Source organism: Spodoptera frugiperda, chromosome 15, assembly GCF_023101765.2.
Source record: "Spodoptera frugiperda isolate SF20-4 chromosome 15, AGI-APGP_CSIRO_Sfru_2.0, whole genome shotgun sequence".
NCBI lineage: Eukaryota > Metazoa > Arthropoda > Insecta > Lepidoptera > Noctuidae > Spodoptera > Spodoptera frugiperda.
The window spans coordinates 13,030,295-13,051,237 of NC_064226.1; the positions used below are offsets into that span (position 1 = coordinate 13,030,295).

Below are 20,943 nucleotides of genomic sequence, written 5' to 3' on the forward strand. Positions count from 1 at the left end.
GACTGCTAAGCAAGGGGACTCGGGATCTTTTGTTGAATAGAGCGAAGTATGTTTTTTTTGTAACTTGACGGTAATCCTCTTTGACTTCCCATCACGTCGTGGGAACGAAGAGGGCGTGCCAAATTTATCAGCTAAAACTACCGCGGTGTTCCTCCACTGCCTGTGAACGTGATCCAGGTTACCCTTGCAGATTCACCACACCTGACAAGCTTCGAGCTACCGCTAAGTTTGCGGCAGGTCCCGCCACGTTAGCGGCCCTGGGAGGCTGCTTCCCTTCCTCGAGAGGCACGCGTGGAACACTTCCCTAACGCCTATACAGCGGACGTCTGACTCTCCCAGTCAGTCAGCCGCGCCGTATATTTAATAGCACAACTTAAATCATACCCGAAAAAATAAATGACCCGTGTATGCCTGGAAGCGGACTCTGAATAGAGAGATGACAAATTTTTATTTTAATGTCCGTCTGGTAGGTTATTTTAAAACACTAGACACATATTTCTTACGGAAACAAGTACTTTCGACGTCACTTTTGAGTACCTTTTTATACTAAATAGAGACGTAGTTGGCTCCCACTCCTAAACTTTGATCCATTATATATAAGTATTGTTTTTTTATACGACAAAAAATACGTATCTAATGTTTTTTCATTTCCTAACTGACGAACTAAATAGATTTTTAACTTTCATACCCCGTCATCATCCCTATTCACATTACAAAAACCTTTTTCTTCAAAATTTTTATCGCATAAAAATATTTATTCTATTCCTTCTATCCTTTTCCATTTTAATTTAAAAACGTAACTGGCATATTTTTATTCAAAATTCTTAAGACTATTGTTTGATTAAATTCCGTATCTATTGGTCCCGGTGGATTACAATTCAATCTTGGGACCCATGTTGTATTCTAATCGAGAAAATTAGACTATAACCGAATATTCAAAGATATACAATAATATTGTGACTATGTAGGTTATTGTACTTATATCAGCCTATATTCCAGTTTAGCAGCGGTTCCTTCCTTATTTGCGGAGATAGAAGCCGTAATAACTATAGACGTGAGGCATTTCACCTTCATATCGGAAATGGGACGCACCTGTGATTATCTGTTCGCTATATACTTACATATAGCTACATGTGTAATGTACTAAGATCAGACAGACCTCTTATTTATAAACCTCTCTCTCTCTCTCTCTCTCTTGAACTTTGCATCATGCCAAGGTTAATAATTTTATAACGTGTTAAGTCCTCTGTACCCTTAGTTTGCTTTACGTTAAACGAAAACAAAACGAGAGCGCGTTCGGCGCTCTAATTGGCCGGTGCGAATGAACCAACCAATCAAATCACCGAACGGCTCTCGTTAAACGTACATCAAACTCGTACTAAACCCTCTGTTACGCTTTCTTTAATTATGTTGAAATATGGCACATAGAGATAGGACAACAGTTTCCATCATAAAGTTTTCATCTCAGTTGTGCAGTCCCCACGTACGAACCACTAGTAAACGTGAAATGAAAACATATTTTATTCATGAACAAAACTGAATAAAAACTTAACATAACTCATGTAAATAAAGCCGCATACGAGATTACTGTGGACGGAAACTGGGTCTTGTATCAAAAAATGTAATCCCAACGCATGATATGTCAAACAAATAATAGAGCTGCTCATACACCGGGTCGTATATCCTTTTATTTATATAAAAATGAGTGTGTGACTTCTGGGAGGCGAGAAATGAAGACAAACGTTGGACGTGCGCCGCGACACTGAGCACCAGTAACTAATATACGACACACTACCTACATACACACATACGTACATAAAGTATAATATACTGACGTTCCCGGCTTAACCGTCGAGCAGATTATTTAGGTAAAGCTGCCGCTTGTTGTGGTTGATCTACGGAACTAATGGAGCATTTTTTCTAAACATACATAGTTGCCATGTTGTTGGTCTTGTAAGGAACGCTTGCTTATTGACAACTGACCATATATTTCATATACTAAGCTTAAATTCATTATAACAAAATGGTAAGTATCATCTACTTTCATCCTATCGACGCAATATTCTGCCAAAAGCGTACCGTATCGAATTCACGTTCATTTCATACTGAATTTCATTTCAATACCTATATGAAATGAACGTCAATAATGTCTCAATACAACTTAATGTCACTGGTTTTATGTAGGGACCGATTTTGGTATCGGTAGAATTAAATAACTTTACCTATTTCTATTTGACATTCGTAGCAATCCGCGTAGACAGAGAGCGTAGCCAGTGCTACGAGCACTTGCGTAATCTGGGTCTGGTACTTGTAAGGAACGCTTGCTTAGAACGAAAGTTAGTTGTCCTATATATTTCATATACTTAGCTTAAATTAATTATAAAAAAATGGTAAGTATGAACTACTTTCATCCTATCGGCGCAATATTCTGCCAAAAGCGTATCAAATTCCCGTTCATTTCATACTGAAACAATACTCACATGAAATGAACGTCAATAATGTTTCAATACAACTTAATGTCACTGGTTTTAATGTAGGGACCGATTTTGGTATCGGTAGAATTAAATAACTTTACCTATTTCTTGTTGCTCCCGGCTCATCGGACCATTGTCTCGTCCGGAGCTCTGTATCTTGGACGCGCTCGCCGCGTCTAGAAGATGCACGTCTTCGCCGCGTATGGCACTAAGGTCGGCAGACTGGGATGGGATGCGGTCCTTTTTTGCATCCTATCCTTGGAGACAGGTTTGCTTCTTGCAGGATGATCCCAACGCCGCTGCCGATTCTGTCGCCGATGTGGTGCTACAGGGGATGGAGCTGTTCGTCCCATCCTCTCTGGTCCCTGTCGGTGGCAGGTATCGGCCCTGGTTTGATTCGTCTTCCAGAAAGGCCTCACGCAGGAAGCGTGAAGCCTATCGAGCTGGGCCGATGCGGTGGTGGCACGGGATGTAAATACCAGCACTTTTAAAAAGGAGTATAACTTTGCTTCCAAGTCCTTCAAAAGAGTTATTGCAGGGGCTAAGTCTCAGTACATCGGTAGAATTGGCGAGAAGCTTGAACGCCTTCCTTCGGGAACTCGTGCGTTCTGGTCGCTCGCCAAAGCTATCGAAGGCAATTTCTGCAGGCCGTATCAACTATCAGCCCAATTGTGTCCAACTACGGTGATCATAAATTCGAACGTTTGGCGCTCCTGTCCCTTGATGTCCAAAAGTCGAGTGGGCCCGACGGGATTCCACCCCTTGTGTTAAAGATGTGCGCTCCGGAGTTGGCACCAGTTTTAACACGTCTTTTTCGGCTCTCTTACTTTTTAGGCGTAGTACCGAAATCCTGGAAGACGGCCTTGGTCCACCCGATCCCTAAAAAAGGCGATCGAACAAATCCGTCCAACTACAGACCGATAGCCATAACTTCCCTCTTCTCGAAAATAATGGAGTCCATTATTAACTGCCAGCTCTTGCGGTACCGAGAAGATCACCAACTACTCAATGACCGACAATACGGTTTTCGTAAAGGTCGGTCGGCTGGGGATCTTCTGGTTTACCTGACACACCGTTGGGCACAGGCGATCGAGTCTAAGGGGGGCGTTGGCAGTGAGCTTGGACGTGAAAGCCTTCGACCGGGTTTGGCATAAAGCGCTTCTTTCGAAGCTTCCTTCCTATGGGCTTCCCGAGAAATTGTGCGAATGGGTCTCCTGCTTCCTTACAGACAGAAGCATTAAGGTCGTTGTCGACGGGGAATGCTCCGACTCTCTGTCTGTGAACGCAGGTGTCCCTCAAGGCTGCGTGCTATCACCTACCCTGTTCCTCATCCATATCAATGATATGTTGCAAATCAGCGGCATTCATTGTTATGCGGATGACAGTACAGGTGATGCCTATTATACCGGCCGCGCTAACATTTCTCGGGAAAACGTCATCGAAAGCCGAAACAGACTTGTGTCAGAAATCGAGACTTCTTTGCAGAGAATCTCAGATTGGGGTGAACTTAATCTGGTCCAGTTTAACCCTACTAAGACACAGGTCTGCGTGTTTACCGCTAAGAAACTACCGTTGGTCGTCTCACCTCAGTTTCAAAGTACCCCTCTGACTGCCTCAGCCGGTATTGGAATACTTGGCATCAAAATTTTGAGCGACGTCCAGTTCTGTGGCCATCTGGAGGATAAGGCTAAATTAGCCTAGCTTGGTGTGCTCAACAGATCGAGGCAGTATTTCACTCCAGCCCATCGCCTGCTTCTATATAAGGCGCAAGTTCGGCCCCATATGGAATACTGCTCTCATCTTTGGGCGGGGGCACCCCAGTACCAGCTTCATCCTCTGGACCGCGTTCAGCGGCGTGCGGTTCGGATTGTTGAGTGTCAGGAAGTTTCAAACCGACTTGACACTTTGGCAATGCGTAGAGATGTAGCTTCATTGTGCATTTTCTATCGCTTATACCACGGGGAGTGCTCTGAGATTGTTTGGTCTTATTCCTGCCGCTTCTTTTCGCCATCGACCCACACGACAGCATTTCCATCCCCACCATATAGATGGTTGGCAGGCCACAACTGTGCGCTTCTCGCGCAACTTTCTGCCTCGCACAGCAAAACTGTGTAATGAGCTTGAATTTCCGAAACAATACGACCTTCAAAGCTTCAAGAAAAGAGCGTGCTCCTTTTTAAAAAACAAAGGCCGGCAAATTAAGATGTAGGTATTTGTCATAACTACTACAGATTGTGTACGGTATCAAAATTCGAATATTCAATGAATACTAAAATATTACTCGTTCAAGTTTAAACAAGAAAAAAATATAACGCCAAAAATTTGTCCGCCTTTTGCTTTGCGCCTTTATTTTTTGAACGAACGGGTGAGTGAATGAATTTGATTGCTCTATTTATTTATTTTCTTATCTACTTCACTTGCTTTTATATACAAAATACTTTGCAATTTGCTAAAAGATAATAGAAAATGCTTGCTAAAATTGTGCATATACAATGCACACACACAAGAATAATAAACAATAAACACGGTACTGTGCAAAAGTTATTTGTGTTATTACTCAGCTGATTAGCAATTAGCCCAGTAAGTAGTATCTCGCGGTCTGCCACTTATCTAGATGTGCTCCGCTGTGGAATTATTATTAACACAACTGTTTATCACGATATTTCAATTAAGATGTAGGTATTTGCCATACCTATTACTCATACAACAACTGTTTGTCAAGTGGTCTCAATCATAATAATAGGGTAGATGACTAATTTTTATTTTAATGTCCGTCTTTAGACACATATTTTTTATTTTGTTACTGAAACAAATACTTCCGACGAGATATTGATTTGAAATATCGCGTGACGTCACGTTTAGGTGCGTTTACACGTAGAAATGACGTATTTGCTCCCACTCCTAAACTCCTAAAGTATTGATACCTTATATAACAAAATACCTGTCTAATATTTTTTCATTACCTAACCGGCTACGGTATCTAAATAGATTTTTAATTTTCGTACCCCGTCGTCATCATCCCTATTGTGGTTACCAAACAAACAACCTCCCTTTCGATTTCTGTATTGGACAAAGTAGTATTGGATACACTCAATTTTGATAATCAATCAAAAACTACAATTCTCTCAAAGACAAACTGACTTTTAAAACTGCTTCATGTTGATCTAATTGAAACAAATGCGTCAACTTGTCTTGTACCGTACCTAAATTATCAATTGTATACTCTCTCTCCCTTACTCCTTCTCTAACCAAATATGTCAGAACCCTTCTAAGAATTAAAACGTGAGAGGTTTCATTAATTATTTCAAACGTAAGACAGTTTCAAAGATCGAAGTCGACATTGTACCTTCAAAAGTAATCTACGGAACTTTGTTCTCACTCAGAATGTTTCTAATTTCTTAAATATACAGATCAGCTTTTGTAGCGCTCTTTGATCATTTAAAAACTACATTATTAATTCTGTAGGGCTCGCCAAAGGCTTTTGTTTTATTTTTAACGGCTTTTATTGATTAGGTGCCAAACTGCGAGGTTGTCGTGACGACTTTTCATATAATATTTTTGTAAATATAGTTTTAGGCTAAAAACGTGATGGTTGTAATTGTTGAAGATCTATATGTAGAACTCTGGAAAATTATCCTCCTCCCTAAGGTGTAGAAGGGACAGAGATAGACAACTTCTGACTCTTACGAAAACCTACCGCCGGATATCCCGTTGTGCGTCTCACATGTGGCTACGAATATAATGATGTACTTGCTTACCTTGAAATTGAAATATGCCACAAAATACTGACCTTCTGACGGAGTCGCGATCAAAAACTAACGAAACAAAATAATCTTTTACATTACAAATCTATCGAAAAAAGCGAAATAAAAATAAGTCATCGGAAAATCGGAACACACGAGGGAATAGCTACTGCCGCTTTATTTCATTCAAACCGGACTGGAGTAATATTATGTTATATGAATAATATAACGGAATATATACTCATATGAGTATTACGCGTAACAAGGTATGAATATAAAGATAAATAAATTGGGAACGAACGGTAACTTTAATATAACATTTTTATTCAACAAATACAATTGAATCGGTGTTTTGTGATTATAAAAGGTACCTAAATATACTTATAGTATTGTGACACGATCTATACAAGCGACTATGTATAAGTGTGGGAGAGCCATCCTTCGGCACGAATGGGCCGGCTCGACCGGAGTGATACCACGGCCTCACCGAAAACCGACGTGAAACAACGCTTGCGTTGTGTAAGTGAGGTTACCGGAGGTCCAATTCCCCCGTCCCAATCTTCCCAATTCCTCAAAAACCCTTAAATTCCTAACCCCCAAAAGGTCGGCAACGCACTTGTAACGCCTCTGGTGTTTCAAGTGTCCATGGGCGGCGGCGATTGCTTACCATCAGGTAATACTTAATACCACTATACCATCAGGTAATAGGTGTACGTATTCCATAAAAAAGTTAATGAAATCTACAAATACCGCTTGACAAAATATGTAGGTACAACTTTTATCGCTTTATTTTGTAAAAGATCTTCCGAAGAAAATTCCGTTTCCAAGCCAATTCAAGCCACAACTCTCTAGAAATAAATAAAACAACTGCGTCCCAATTAAAAAAATATTCTATCAAACATTCCTTTTTCATAAATTTGATTAGGCTCAGATTTAACAAAGTCAATGTGTATTTTACGTGATTAATAAAACGGATTTTTCTACGCTCGAATATAAATTGATTGATTTACTTTATTTGTTTATATTTTTTTGCGACGTAATCAAAAAATTAGTTTCAAATCCCTAAGCCCTCTGGTGTTGCGGGTGTCCATGGGCGAGGTCAGGTCGTTTGCCGGCCTATCGCTTTTAAAAAAAGGTTTAAATCAAGTCGCCCTAGGCTTTTTCATGTATTCACGGTAGTATAAATAAAGTACAATAAAATTTAGAACTTCTCTGAAATTTTAACCCATTATGAACAGTCCAATTAAAAGAACTATTGAATTTTATATTGCTTATGGGCCGGCGTGCTCCATCGTACTTAAAACAAATCATCGCCTACCACCAGGCGAGATGGTGACTAAACTCCGAGCCATTACCAACAAAGAACAACGTATAGGTTTTTATTTCTATGACCCTCGTCACAAATCTACTACGCTCCATAAAAATCACATTTCTAATTTAAATTACTTTGCTAAACGTAGACGTAGTGATTTAACGAAATTCTTTAGCAGATGCCACAACTTAGAACATTACTCGTATCATGAATTTAATGGAACGAATTTAACTTTAGTTTTTACTTTATTATATACCTATACAAATGTTTATATATAGCTATAGCTTTACGTCGTGAAATGTACACTTGGAATTTTAGAATAATATATAAATATTATAATTAAATTAGAATCATTTCTCACCATACGCATTCTCCGTAATAATATTTTAATTTTTTATAATAAACTTTATTCAAACCATTCTATTTCTTATGGTCTTACTGTGCTTATGGTCGATTTTGCAATGATCATTCATAATTATAATGTTTGCCATATAAGTCACAGGATAGTACAGTAACCATTCTATTTACGACCTTAAGCCTCTATGATCCTAATGTATAGAACTGTTATTATTATTGATATAGACCTAACAGGAGACGGAGGATTATTGATCATAATTTACTATATGAAATATGGAATCTATACTTAAGTAATAAGATTGAAGTTTGTAATTCGTTTACATCTGACCATCCCATTGTTGAAAAAGGTCAATAATAACGAAACTATATTTGAAATATTTTTTATATAATAACTATCGCGAGACATACTAAATTAACTAAAAATCGCGGTTTACACACGTACTCTAATGAAGAAAACAGAGTAGGCTGCGCGACGTCACCGCGTCTGCGCACGCTGCTCATGATGAAGAGTCCCTCTGTGACTCGAAACTAGTAGAGCTTTTCTTCATTAATTTACGCGAGTAAACCGTGATTTTTAGTTAATGTATTTGATATTTAACTAACTGTAACTTGGCTCATGGTTCCCTTTTTTTTTCAGTGGGGAAAATCATCCAATGACTTCTCTCGCCAGGGCAAGGCGAGAGGGAGTGTCAGACTCTTACTGACTAAAAACCACCCTGTTCCTACTCCTGCTTGTCGAGCCGGAGCCCCGGTAAACCCGCTAGGTAGTCCGCAGCTCTGGCTCATGGCTCCCTACATGTGTTCTATTCGCCAATTATGTTACAAGTTCCATGTAAAATGGATTAGGAACCAATAGATTACAAGCCCCAAAATGATAATGTAGGTACATAATATGTAGGTATGTATATAGAAATGGTCCCAAAATGGTTACAGAAACCAGCATAACAAGTTACTGCAATATATCAAATACTTTAATCGATTTTCGACTTTATAATACAAAACAATAAAGTTATAAATCTATAAAATATGTTTGAAGAAGGTTGATGTGCTGGTGTGTAGACATCGATCACGGGAGACGTATCGACTGTCGATATATTACCTCTTAATATTTATCGAAGGTAGGCTTTATGTTGCGAGCTATCAATTATGTTCCATCACTTACATGAATACGCCTATACAATCGTTTAACATAATATGTATGTATTATTCAGGCAAAGTGTGGGACAGCCATGCTTCGGCACGAATGGGCTGGCTCGACCGGAGTCATACCACGGCCTCACAGAAAACCGACGTGAAACAACGCTTGCGTTGTGTTTCGTTGTGTGAGCAAGGTTACCGGAGGCCCAATTCCCCCTGCGAAAATCTTCCCAATCCCCGATTCCCGAACAACAACCCATAAATTCCTAACCCCCAAAAGGCCGGCAACGCTCTTGTAACGCCTCTGGTGTTTCAAGTGTCCATGGGCGGCGGCGATTGCTTACCATCAGGTGATACGTCTGCTCGTTGACGGCGAGTTTCATAAAAAAAGTACCTAGGGCGCCAGGTTATGGAGCAGCGCCGTGACACTTGCGTGCCCAACTGCCCATAGAGAACACATCAACCTTCTCAAAACATATTTTATAGATTTATAACTTTATTGTTTTGTATTATAAAGTCGAAAATCGATTAATGTATTTGATCCTATGAGGTGCTTGCCAAGGGCGCTCTATAGGTTCAATCCGTCTCTGATCATATACGTAAAAATAGGAATGATAAAAATTAAAAATCTATTCAGTCCATCAGTTCGGTAATGAAAAAATATTAGCCACGTAGCCAATATTTTTTTGTATTGTCATATAAGATTGTTAATCTTTATATATATAATTCTTCTGTACGTGTGTATGTCACTGAACTCCTCTTAAACGACTAGACGGATTTTGATGAAACTTTTTGTGTGTTCAAGAGGATCTGAGAATGGTTTAGATTCACAATTTTATCCGCTGGACAATGTATTTTTAATTAATTTTTAATTTATTATTATTGTTGATTTTGGAATGTTTTATCGGATCCGACGGACGGCGCTACCATCGCAGTGTCAAATATTAATGACGTTAGATATTGTCATAACATTTGAATAATAATTTTCATCAAAAAGGTCCAGAATGTTTTAGCTTATTAAAAAAAGAATAAAATTTTCAAATTAACGTGTAGACAGGACAACGTCTGTCGGGTCCGCTAGTTTCATTATAATATTTAACTTTCTATCATAGAAACTAGCGTAATGAGTTCTCTTTACTCTTATATATAAGAAAAAAGAAAAAAAAGCTGTCAGATGTTCAACTATTCATTTAATTAATATCCTCCACCATGCAGTGACAACTGGCTTCCTTACCAATGAGAAACTTCACTTAATCAGCGTTTAATCATTCAATTATGAGCTTTATTGCCACTGCATAAGATTCACGTAAGACACATTCGTAATTTTGTAACAATCTCTTAGATGTTACTTCAAATTAAGCCTTATTATTAAAAGGGTAAGGTTTGTTTTGAAGGTTGTGGGGTACGGGAACGGTATCTGCACGTGTGGTGACGTCAGGCTGATGCACGTGCACGGTGCGCATGCGCATCTGCCGTCTAAAGTTCACTGCACTGCTCCCTAAAGGCTCTTCAAGATGTTTTAAGGTCTGTGCGTGATCTCTTATGATTTGCTATTTCAAATAATTTTATATTTAACAATATTTTTATAATTTCAATTATTTTACAGACGAATTTTATCCATATTTTATGAAATTTCAAAGTGCTTTAATTTAAAAAAAAAAACAATAAAAATATAACACGTACCTACTTGAATTGAAATAATATTTGAATCACTGCAAGAACTAGAAGCTAAAAAGCACCAATCCATACAACTAGCCACGAAAAATACGTTTATGTTAGTAAAACAATAACTATGAAGCAGATTTATTTAAATTTCTCAACTTGTTTTGATCCACAGTACGGAGAAACATAAAACTAAAGGAAAGCCAAAACAATTCCGCTAACCACAACAACTAATATGAGAAAAGGAAAATGTTTCTAGAAAAGGTTTTATTCATGAAGTTTGCATAACTCATAGCCTAAACTTTAGCATGGCCGGTAACAATGCCAACTTTTTTATGTAAAAAAAAACTATTCACGTTCGATATATGAATATCGGATACTTAAAAATTCTATTCTATTGTATCAATCAATATAGTTCAATATATATATATTGTATCAATAAGTTTTGAATTTATGAAGAGTTTTTTTCAACTGTTTTTATTTTTCTACTTTTCAAATATATATAACTTATTCAATAGGTACGTTATTGTTTACTTTATGATAAATCAGATAAGAAACGAGATCACACGAACGACGATTCGTAATTAAATACTTGCCGAAATATATTGAAATAACTCCCTAAAGTAAATCAGTTAAAAGCACAAGTTTAACATCAAAACTCATTGATCCGTGCAAATTGCTGGGCTCAGGTAAAAATCCGTTGCACTTCAAAGGGATTCTTTCAAAAGAGGTCGAAAAACGAATGTGCTTATTGTATAAAACCTCTTTGTTGTATATATGGCTGTATAAATCAGTATGAAGGTGTAGTTGCGTGGGACAATACGAGAGAATAGATTTTGGACAAATGGCCGCGTGACAGCAGGCATCAATCGCCATTGTTAGATATATTTTCTCAGAAGAAACGTATTGCGCATTGTACTTCTCTCAGTTGTAGACGAAATATGTGCAACTTTGACTTTATTGGACTATCACCTGGCTTCTTTTATCGATTAGCTTTTTTGTTCAGATAGAACGCACGTAGGCTTAAGCAGAAATGTTTTCATTAATTTGTGGTCAGATGACAACCGCTTCAAACAAAAATATCTGCTGAGTATAATTAAGACTCTATACAACGTCAACAACTTGTAACAAAATGACCATATACATCAAGAAGCGCAATTAAGTATAACCCAAGTAAAAATGTTAGGTAGAAAATTATAATTATGAAACAATTGAATAAGTTTCGAAAAAACAATTAACACGACTGGAGCTTGAAACAATGTTTTTTACAACAAACATTCTTCTCATTTTAGTTTCAAATAGCGTTTACACGAAGATATAAACTTTTCAATTAAAATGTACGGAGTAGTTGGAACAGGAGTGCTCTTTGATTTCCCTTACAATGGCTGCTCTCGAGAACTTGCAATAAAATAGGTTCGTTACAAAACTTCTTTGTAACAATAATAATTCATGTTAAAAACTTTCCGCTCCCTACTTTTTGGTAGTGAGACTTTATTTTCGACCTTTCTGTGACGACCTTCAAAGGAAAATGTACCAAGAGAACTTGCTACTTAAACAATAGACATTTTTACACAAAACTTTTGGAATTTAACTATGAACCTAGGACATGTTCTCTCCGTGTTATGTTAGTTCACAATAAAAATTATGACCCGGTAAGAAAATTAAAATCTATTTAGTCCGTCAGTTAGACAATGAAAACATATTAGACACGTATTTTTTTATTTTGTCATACTTATAAGATAACAATACTGATATAAAACTAATCAAAGTTTAGCAGAGGGAGCAGTGACATCATGCAACATTTCAAATCGATGTATATACGAAAGTATTTGTTTCCGTAAGAAAATAAAAAATATGTGTCCAATAGTTTTAAAATAATCTATAAGACGGACATTAAAATAAAAATTAGTCATCTGCCCCATTATTTTTATTCCACATGATTGATTAAACAACACACAGCATACTGTATGTATCTAGGTAATGAAGTCCTTTTTTACTATAGCTTAATCAAAAACCAAAATTAAACCTTATCTATCTGTTTTTAACACTCCATGTCGCTCACACTATACCACAAGCCGTAACTAACGTCTCTAGTTCAGTCTGATACAGGATGACACCTGACAAGCGTTACTCAGTAATTGTATGGCCATCAAGTCTCATTGTCACACGATATTCAGTACTAACTATAACAGTTTGAAATTCCTATCGGACGGACAGTAAACACAGTGCCGTGAGCTTCGCCTGATATCAGTTGAAACTTGTATCAATATATCATTTTAAAGTAAACATGTCACTCTGTTTGTATAATACTCCATGTTGCTTGGATACGATAGTGTCCTATTGCTTTATCTTATTTGAGGATTATCTTCGTTATTGGTACCTATATCTGGGTTTGTAGAATGCTGTCAGTCAGTTTGTTGATTTTTTTTTAGTCTGTTTGTTATGTTGACTCTATCAGACTTATATCACATTAATACAATTACATAGGTACCTATAACATTGCATCAATGCAAGCCATAGATTGTTTTTACATTTTTCGAATACTTAATTATTTATTCGATACCTTCGCTTGAAGTTACGTAAATATAATGTAGGTCAAGTCATTAAAAACATTAACCAGAAACTACATTTCTCATTATGAAATATTCACACTCCAATAATATCTTGTTGAGATAAATCTTCAGGCCTACACCGCATGGATTTAAATTAATTACATTGTTTTGTATACAGATAAAAACCGCAAATTAAAACAACAGAATATTAAACCTCGATTGACGAAGGAATTTATGTATTCATCCCGATGGAATGCGAATAAATTACAGCTTGAAACATAAAATTATTGAACTCGATAATCGATAGTCGGTTATAAATTATAATCGATTACGAATAAACGATTCAGTCACCTTAAAAGGTTTCTGACATTTAAAAAATAATTATATGGAATAAAATGGGTAATTCGATAGATGATATTTCATCAATTTTGTTCATTTTAAAAGGACTGTGATTAATGACGTTTTCTTTAAGGTTTCATTATGGTCTCGCAATAATCCATCGTTATTATTTGAAGTGTAAAAAAGAAAAGATATTGTCACAGTTTAAACTAAGAATAGTTTGAAATATAGCTGAGTACGACATAATTTCTCATCTGCAAAATTCGCTGCTAGCTAAAAACGTGAAGAATAAAAAAATATTGTTGAGAATCGCATTTTGCTACATTTAAAAAAGTTAAGAAATAAAAGATGGTTGTTGTTTTAATTCCTATTACGAAATTATATATATATATATTTTTTTGTAAATACGTCATCTAAAGCTGACCATTCACTGCTAAAGACTCCCATAAACAAAGAGCGCCGTAACAAATCACCCTACACTTAACATACATAATTATAACAGTGGTGAATAATAGATAACGTTGATTAATTATTATAATCCGTTGTCACTCACTGACCGACAATATTAATCAGGTAATTTATAATTAAATAACTCGAGAAACACCCCTGTAGTCGTTTGTAATAAATATATTACTGGCTGGTAAGAGAACAAAGAGATCATGAATAGTCAATTGAATTGAAATATGTATAAAATATTTAAATGAAGAATATTGTTGGAATATTCTTTGCTATTTGCTGGTTTTCAATAATAAATAGGTACCTACTTTTTATTAGCTTTATCCTTTAATAATTTCTCCAAAAATAGATGTGTAATAGTTATACTAAAAGTAGTTTAAGTTTGGTTGACAGACTAGATATATCACAACAGAAGATTATTGTAGTTTCTAAGTATAGCTTATTGAATTCGTAGTTTTGTACGTAGAGTAACCTAGCTACGCTACGCCGTAGCATGTTATGAAAATTTTAAGCCATCTCCTTTATAAGTAGGCTTTATAAGTAAGATCCAAAGGATAATTGTTTAAAATAAAAATAGTTTCTTATTATGTTTTATTACCACGTAAATCACAATACAAATCCTATATTGTTATCACAGTTACCTACTACAACGCATCTGCTACTACTCCTACGCGACGGAACACAGAAATCAGGGAGCAACCCTAACTAATGCCTCAAGTCTTTTCCTGGGCAGGTGGTGAAGACACAGCTGGTAAAAAATCAGGCCATATGACATAGACTTACCCATAAATAGCGGCTGCGCCTGCGATGGCCCCGCCGCACTGCGCGGCGACGTACAGCGCAGCGCGGAGCGGGGACACGCGCCGGCGCACGCACAACGCCGCCGACACCGCCGGGTTCACGTGAGCACCTGTACCATAATGCGTATGAGTATTCTGCAAGTATGTAATTGTATGCAAGTTGTATGTACTACTTTAATTACATAGGATTTGGGCGAAAACTGGATGTAATGAATGTATAAATATTCACATTATTAAAAGAAAGTTACGTCTGGTATTGCAATCATGCGTCCTAGGGGATAAAATGCACGTTGTTATGTACGACATCCATTAAGTACCTACAATATTTTTAAAGAGTTTTTTATAAAGTAATACATTCGTAAATCATCTTACATTATTGGGCAAGCATATGCCAAATAAAGATTAGATATTTTTCTTCTAGAATGTGTTTAGAGAAGCAACAAGTAAATATCGATATCCACTCATCCAGCAACAACCCTATTCTTTAAGTGAAAGCAAAAATAATTCCTTGTCACAAACAGATTTCACTGCCCAAACTAAAAAACAAAATAGAAACTCATCAGACACGTTTAGTTAGTTATTGTCGCTAAAACTTTCTGGAGGATTTAATAACCGATGCTGGGAGGAAGCGAGGAGGTAGTTGTTTGAGGACCGGAGGATCAAGGGAATGATAAAGTTGGGATCGCACCGATCAACATTTGAAGTCTAAAACCCTGGCAACAATAAGCTTTATGTACAAACTTTACAATTTATTTACGTAAAGCCGTAACAAATTGTGATTTATTTATTTTTGTCGAGTATTATACTTTGGTACGGTGTCACATAATGGGTCTTTACGAGAGGATTAAAATTGATGTGAGTTGCGAGCAATTAATTTTGGTATTAGTATGACCGAGTGACATGTGACGTGGCTTGCGGCAGTGACCACCAAATATGCGGTGAATCCATTCCTTTGTTTTATATTACACGAACAATTTTAAAACAAAGATATTTTACTATTGGAATACTGGCGGGTCAGACTAGGGCGAAAACGGGTTAGCGATAACGATAAAACATTTGATGATTGAACTACCTAGTTCAATTGTAATAAGAATTCTATTAGGTACTGAACATTTTGCAATCGATAACACTCAATTAATACCATGCTGAAAGTCAAATTCATAATCATTGCGCAGCGTATATTTTTGTTCCGTTTATATTAGCAATATTTCATTTATATAAACGTTTCCATAATTAGCTACAGATGAATATTATAATTTCACGTTTTAATTACAAGTTTGTTTATTTACAGGTAGGTATGTGGATTGTGGCTCATATTTAATTTTATATCTGGTTTCCGTAGCTGTAATTATTATACCGAATTTGTGTTCGTGGGCGGAGAGTTAAATAAATATGTTTGTATCCACTATATTTTTTGTGATTTAGTATTTTATTATAGCTACCAGCTACCGAAGGAGGCTACGGAAGGCCCAATTACGCCCTTTACAATATTCCAAATCCCCGATTCCCCAACAACCCTTAAATTCCTAACCCCCAAAAAACCGGCAACGCACTTGTAACTCCTTTGTTGTGTCGGGTGTCCATGACCGACGGCGATTGCTCAGTGTTTCGTCTGCTCGTATACGCGTATACCATAAGAAATGCAAATTAATGGTTGCTTTGACACTTAATAAATAACTTGCGAGACTGACTCAAAGAAGAACGCAGAACGTAGAAGCACAAACAAAGTTCCCATTTTCAGAACACAGTCATTAGGTACATAACAAAGTAACATTTCAACACCAACTTGATTTGGTGTTGAACATAATTTTCACCTTCACATTTCCTTTGTATTAAAAGGCAAGTCGTACAAAAATCACCATTTTGTCATTGACATAAAACATATTTTTACATAGCAATGCAATCAGAGAGTCCTTAAGTACGTAATGAATTCGGCCCCGTGGCCCGTTGGCCAGCTGTTACGGCGCTGACTAAGTACTCTACGATTATTCGCCCTGAATTTTCCCTCCCACATTAAAATATTGTTTTCGTAAAATCTAACTTATCTGCGAAGCGTACGTTCAGAATAACAAATTCGGTGGCGAGATAAAATCGTCCACGTTAGTATTCGCACCGAATATTCGGTCCCATGTCGGCGTCAGAGGAGAAATCACCATAGTGGGCACGCGATAATGGCTGGCCGGATGTTTACCTGCGTTCCGGGTAATATAATAGCTAAGATACAGTAGATAGCCTTGAGGTGTGCCACCCCCGGCAGTGCAGAGAAATGCGATATCAAGAACGTTAATACTACGTGCCCAGATGTGTCAATATGAATATCCAACACAATGCGTACGCCCGAACATTATTGCTTTATCGCTATACGGAGGATCACACAACCTCCGGGGTTATCAATATTCAAAATCAATTTGAACATTAAACAGAATATGTATAAACCTGTACTGGTATAAAGTAACGCGTGTACGGAGAGGAACGCAAAAAATAAAATGGAAACAGGTGGATTAACCGATGCGACGTGACACAGATATATCGAGTGCAAAGTCGAACTACTACGCCTATCGATTATTCAGATTGTGTTACGTAGCTCTCAGTGAACCAGGGAATATCACCAACTGTGTGTACAGCCCCCGGCGTGATACGATCTACAAAAAGAACAAAAGCCTAACGTCTGTTTTATATAAATGACGTCACATTACAACACCAACACCCGATAGAATAAACGTGAAGTATTTTCACGTTGAAGTTTTCAGAGACAATATTTTTGACAAAGAACTTTTATGACGTACTCCTTCGGGAATCGTGATACCAAGTTATTTCTTACAGAAATCTGATTTATAATACTGCTCTCTACGCTCTATAACATCGCAATAAAGACGAATTATTTATCGTTCTTTAAAACTCTCGACAAGTTTTAAAGGAAGCTCAGTTGACAATACAACTTCTTGCAGTCTACTTCCTGAGTACACATTGATAAATGAATTCAGCACCGAGCGTCTAAAATAAAAAGAACACGCACAAACAAGTATTCAGTGAGAACTTAAAAGGAGTCTCGACAATAGTGCCTTCTTTATACCACTACAGACATCCACTCGTTGAAAACTGAGCTTAACTAGGTTTAAACGTAACTCCCATTATAATTTATGCATCGATTGAAGCTGTACATTAGTCCGCGCTCAAAATAGGGATGTCCACTTGTCCAGCCATTAGTGAAAATTAGGGCAACTCGGTCGAGGGTGTATTCTAAAAATTCATCACGGTAACCGCGAACATTGTAGATGCAAGAATCGTGGCTGATTGCGGACGAGAGAGCTTTCTCCGGGTTATTGTTATTTTTGATATAATTTAAAATGTCATTGTCCCGCGTCATGTGATCGCCATTATAAAGTTATATCGAGGGGACAAAGGGTGAAGGGTGCACGTGTTGGATAGGTTATAATAATCCCGCCTATCGTGCTTAAATGTCATGTAGTTTTATGGGAAGTCGCGTCAAAATTGTCTATCCGCATCTAATTTATTATTACTTTCTGAATATATTAATGTTTTTATTTTAAACAAAGTGAATAAGTATCGTTTTAGTACCTACACCTTGTGTCTTTTAATTTTATTCCGTTGCAAAATAAGCCTAGACATTTAAAATATAGCGTAACATTTCTTACAAAAAATACAATCAGTAAGAACCTACTTGACGGGTAAAAACTCAAGACTTTCGCGCTGCAGCCGCCACGGCCGCGCCGAACCTTTTTTGAAAAAAAAGACGGATAATTGTGAACATCTGCACGCTGCGGCTCGGCCCGTAACTCATCCGAGCGCGCGACGGCCTGTGCTATCAAACGCGTATAAATTACCAAACGATGCCGGGTTAATTGGACCCTACACACGACACCGACCATTTCGACCCTAGCTGTGTAACTATCGAGTAAAAACACAGAAACAAAACCGATACTACCGCTTCCATTTACAGTTGATACACCATGTCTCGAATACTCCGACAAAATGAATCGTAAAACAAAACACCCGCTACAGTTACTGGATCATATTGAATGTACAAAAAAGATTTATACAGGTACGGTAGCTTATGTTATGTTGGAATATATCAATACTGAATCCAGGCTTACGTAGTGCCTTTTGGAATATTTTTGTGGTTCATAAAATCCGAGGTGAACCAGAGCACAAATATCGTGCCGACAAAATAAATGTTTCGGTACTGTAATAACATTCCATTACTGGATAAAAAGTAAGAAAATTAAAGCAGAAGCACCATCTGCAGCATAATTAACAAAGAAGTTTTAATATTTCTTATTTTATTTGCGGTAAGGATTATAAGGATTGCGTTAAGCGCACAATCACTTATTAAAAAGAAACAAATAAATATGCAAACGAAGGGTCTCCCGTCCCCGTCCCACGTTAACATTGGAAATTATAAGTTGAAATAACATTGTACCACGTGGGCGCTCATCTTTTATTTTCCTTGCCAATTACGGCGCGCATTCCTCGATTCCTCGTAACTTGTAATTCCAAGTTCCCACAGTAATGTAATCGTGTTTGTCCTTTATTTCTTGAAAGCTATTTTAGGACTACCTGTCCTATTTTATTGGCAGCGTCAAGCGCTCCTGCTAGTTAGTAATCTTTGAAACCTGCCACAATAATATTATGGTTGGGCCGCGGGCGATTTATAAAAAAACAGTCTATTCAATTAGTGTGGGAAGACATGTTGTCCACTAAGAAGTTCTGATAAGCAGTCTGTTAATGCACAGGAACTATTGGTGTCACATGTCATCTTTACAAATTTTACAAAGGTAAGGGTTCTCCTAACTGGCGCTATTGTTTGAACAGATTGACTGCAACAAAGAGAGGCGTGCCGTAACACAAAGCATAACAAGCAAAAAATGGTATTGACACAGGTACAAACAGAGATTTACTTCCACAAGACAAGCGCTGCTGTACCTTAAAATGTGTTTTGATTTTGTTATTTTTTCGCTTGTTTTTGGCATACCTCAAGTAGATACTCTATTTGACATGACTATTGTACCTAACATGATAAACGGTACGTGACTGAGTCTCACCAGATATGTTAGCGAAGCAGAGAGTGAGCGTCGCGATGGCACAGCCTGAAGCGAGCGCAGTGGAGAGCAGCACGGCCGAGGCGGAGGCTCCCACGCCCGCGCCACCAGCCGCCCCGCACACGATGAACACATACAGAAAGGAGGCCGCGCACTCTGCTACCACTGCCTTCCACAACGAAAGAGTCCGCACTTCCACCCGCGCCGGTACCCTCCCCGACAAGCACCCGTCACCAGAGTTCGCATCCTTTCGTAAACACTCCAATTTCTCAAACAAAGTAACAATATGCTGTTCTAAATTCTCATCCGATATGTTAAACGCCTGTTCTCCCATTTTTAAATGAAAAAGTAAAACTAGTAACACTATTCAAGCTCTATGCATTTTCAAATTTCGTACGCGCGCGGTTTACTTACGACCACTTTCGGTAAAACGGGCGACAAACGACGCGATCCGCGCGGCCGTCAGTCTCGCAATGCCGGCGAGCCAGTGAATGAAGCGAGTGAATGGGAGGCAAGCGGGGGCGCCGCACATGTCCCGGCCGCCCGACACTTGTTACACCCCGCCCACGAGACCTGCACTTTCAGCGAGGGTGTAATCAAATCGCCGACTTGGCACCGCACTATTACAATACATTTTAATTGGACAAAAGTATTTACATTTATTTTTTAACCCCCGAAAAGTGCAGCATTGGTTATAAAGACTTTTTGCGTCAAATGTAAATCAACAGATGGGGCTTGTAGTTTGTAGTATGTGATCTGTTACATTGAAGTTATTACCCTTTTCATATGGGTAACAAAAAGAATAATGTCCTGACTGAGCTTTTCGCTGAAGTTTTACAGCTGTACCCACGTCCTATCTGGGAATAAAGGCATGTGTCAGGATAATGGGTACTTTAGGGAAACGTTTTACATTACACTTCGGTTGTAACTCCAACTCCGAGACAGCCGACATAAATACTCCAGAACAGTCAACTTCAGGGTGACTTAAATGGTGTAATCCGCGGAGAACGTAATCCGCGCCTTTGTTAAGTCCCTAAAGCTCGGAGATAGG

The 20,943-nt window shown here is 37.8% G+C and overlaps 1 protein-coding gene across 1 annotated transcript in view; it reads right to left on the reverse strand.

Annotated features, from left to right (window-relative positions):
• LOC118273646 (neurogenic protein big brain) overlaps nucleotides 1–20,400 on the reverse strand; it is a 62,796-nt gene extending 42,396 nt beyond the window's left edge. The window contains exons 1-2 of the mRNA XM_035590730.2: nucleotides 19,896–20,400; nucleotides 14,816–14,942 (exon numbers count right to left, since the gene is read on the reverse strand). Of these exons, the coding sequence (XP_035446623.2) occupies nucleotides 14,816–14,942; nucleotides 19,896–20,226 (458 nt within the window). The 5' untranslated portion in view covers nucleotides 20,227–20,400. The remainder of the gene's footprint in view (nucleotides 1–14,815; nucleotides 14,943–19,895) is intronic.
• Nucleotides 20,401–20,943: the final 543 nt, after the last annotated feature.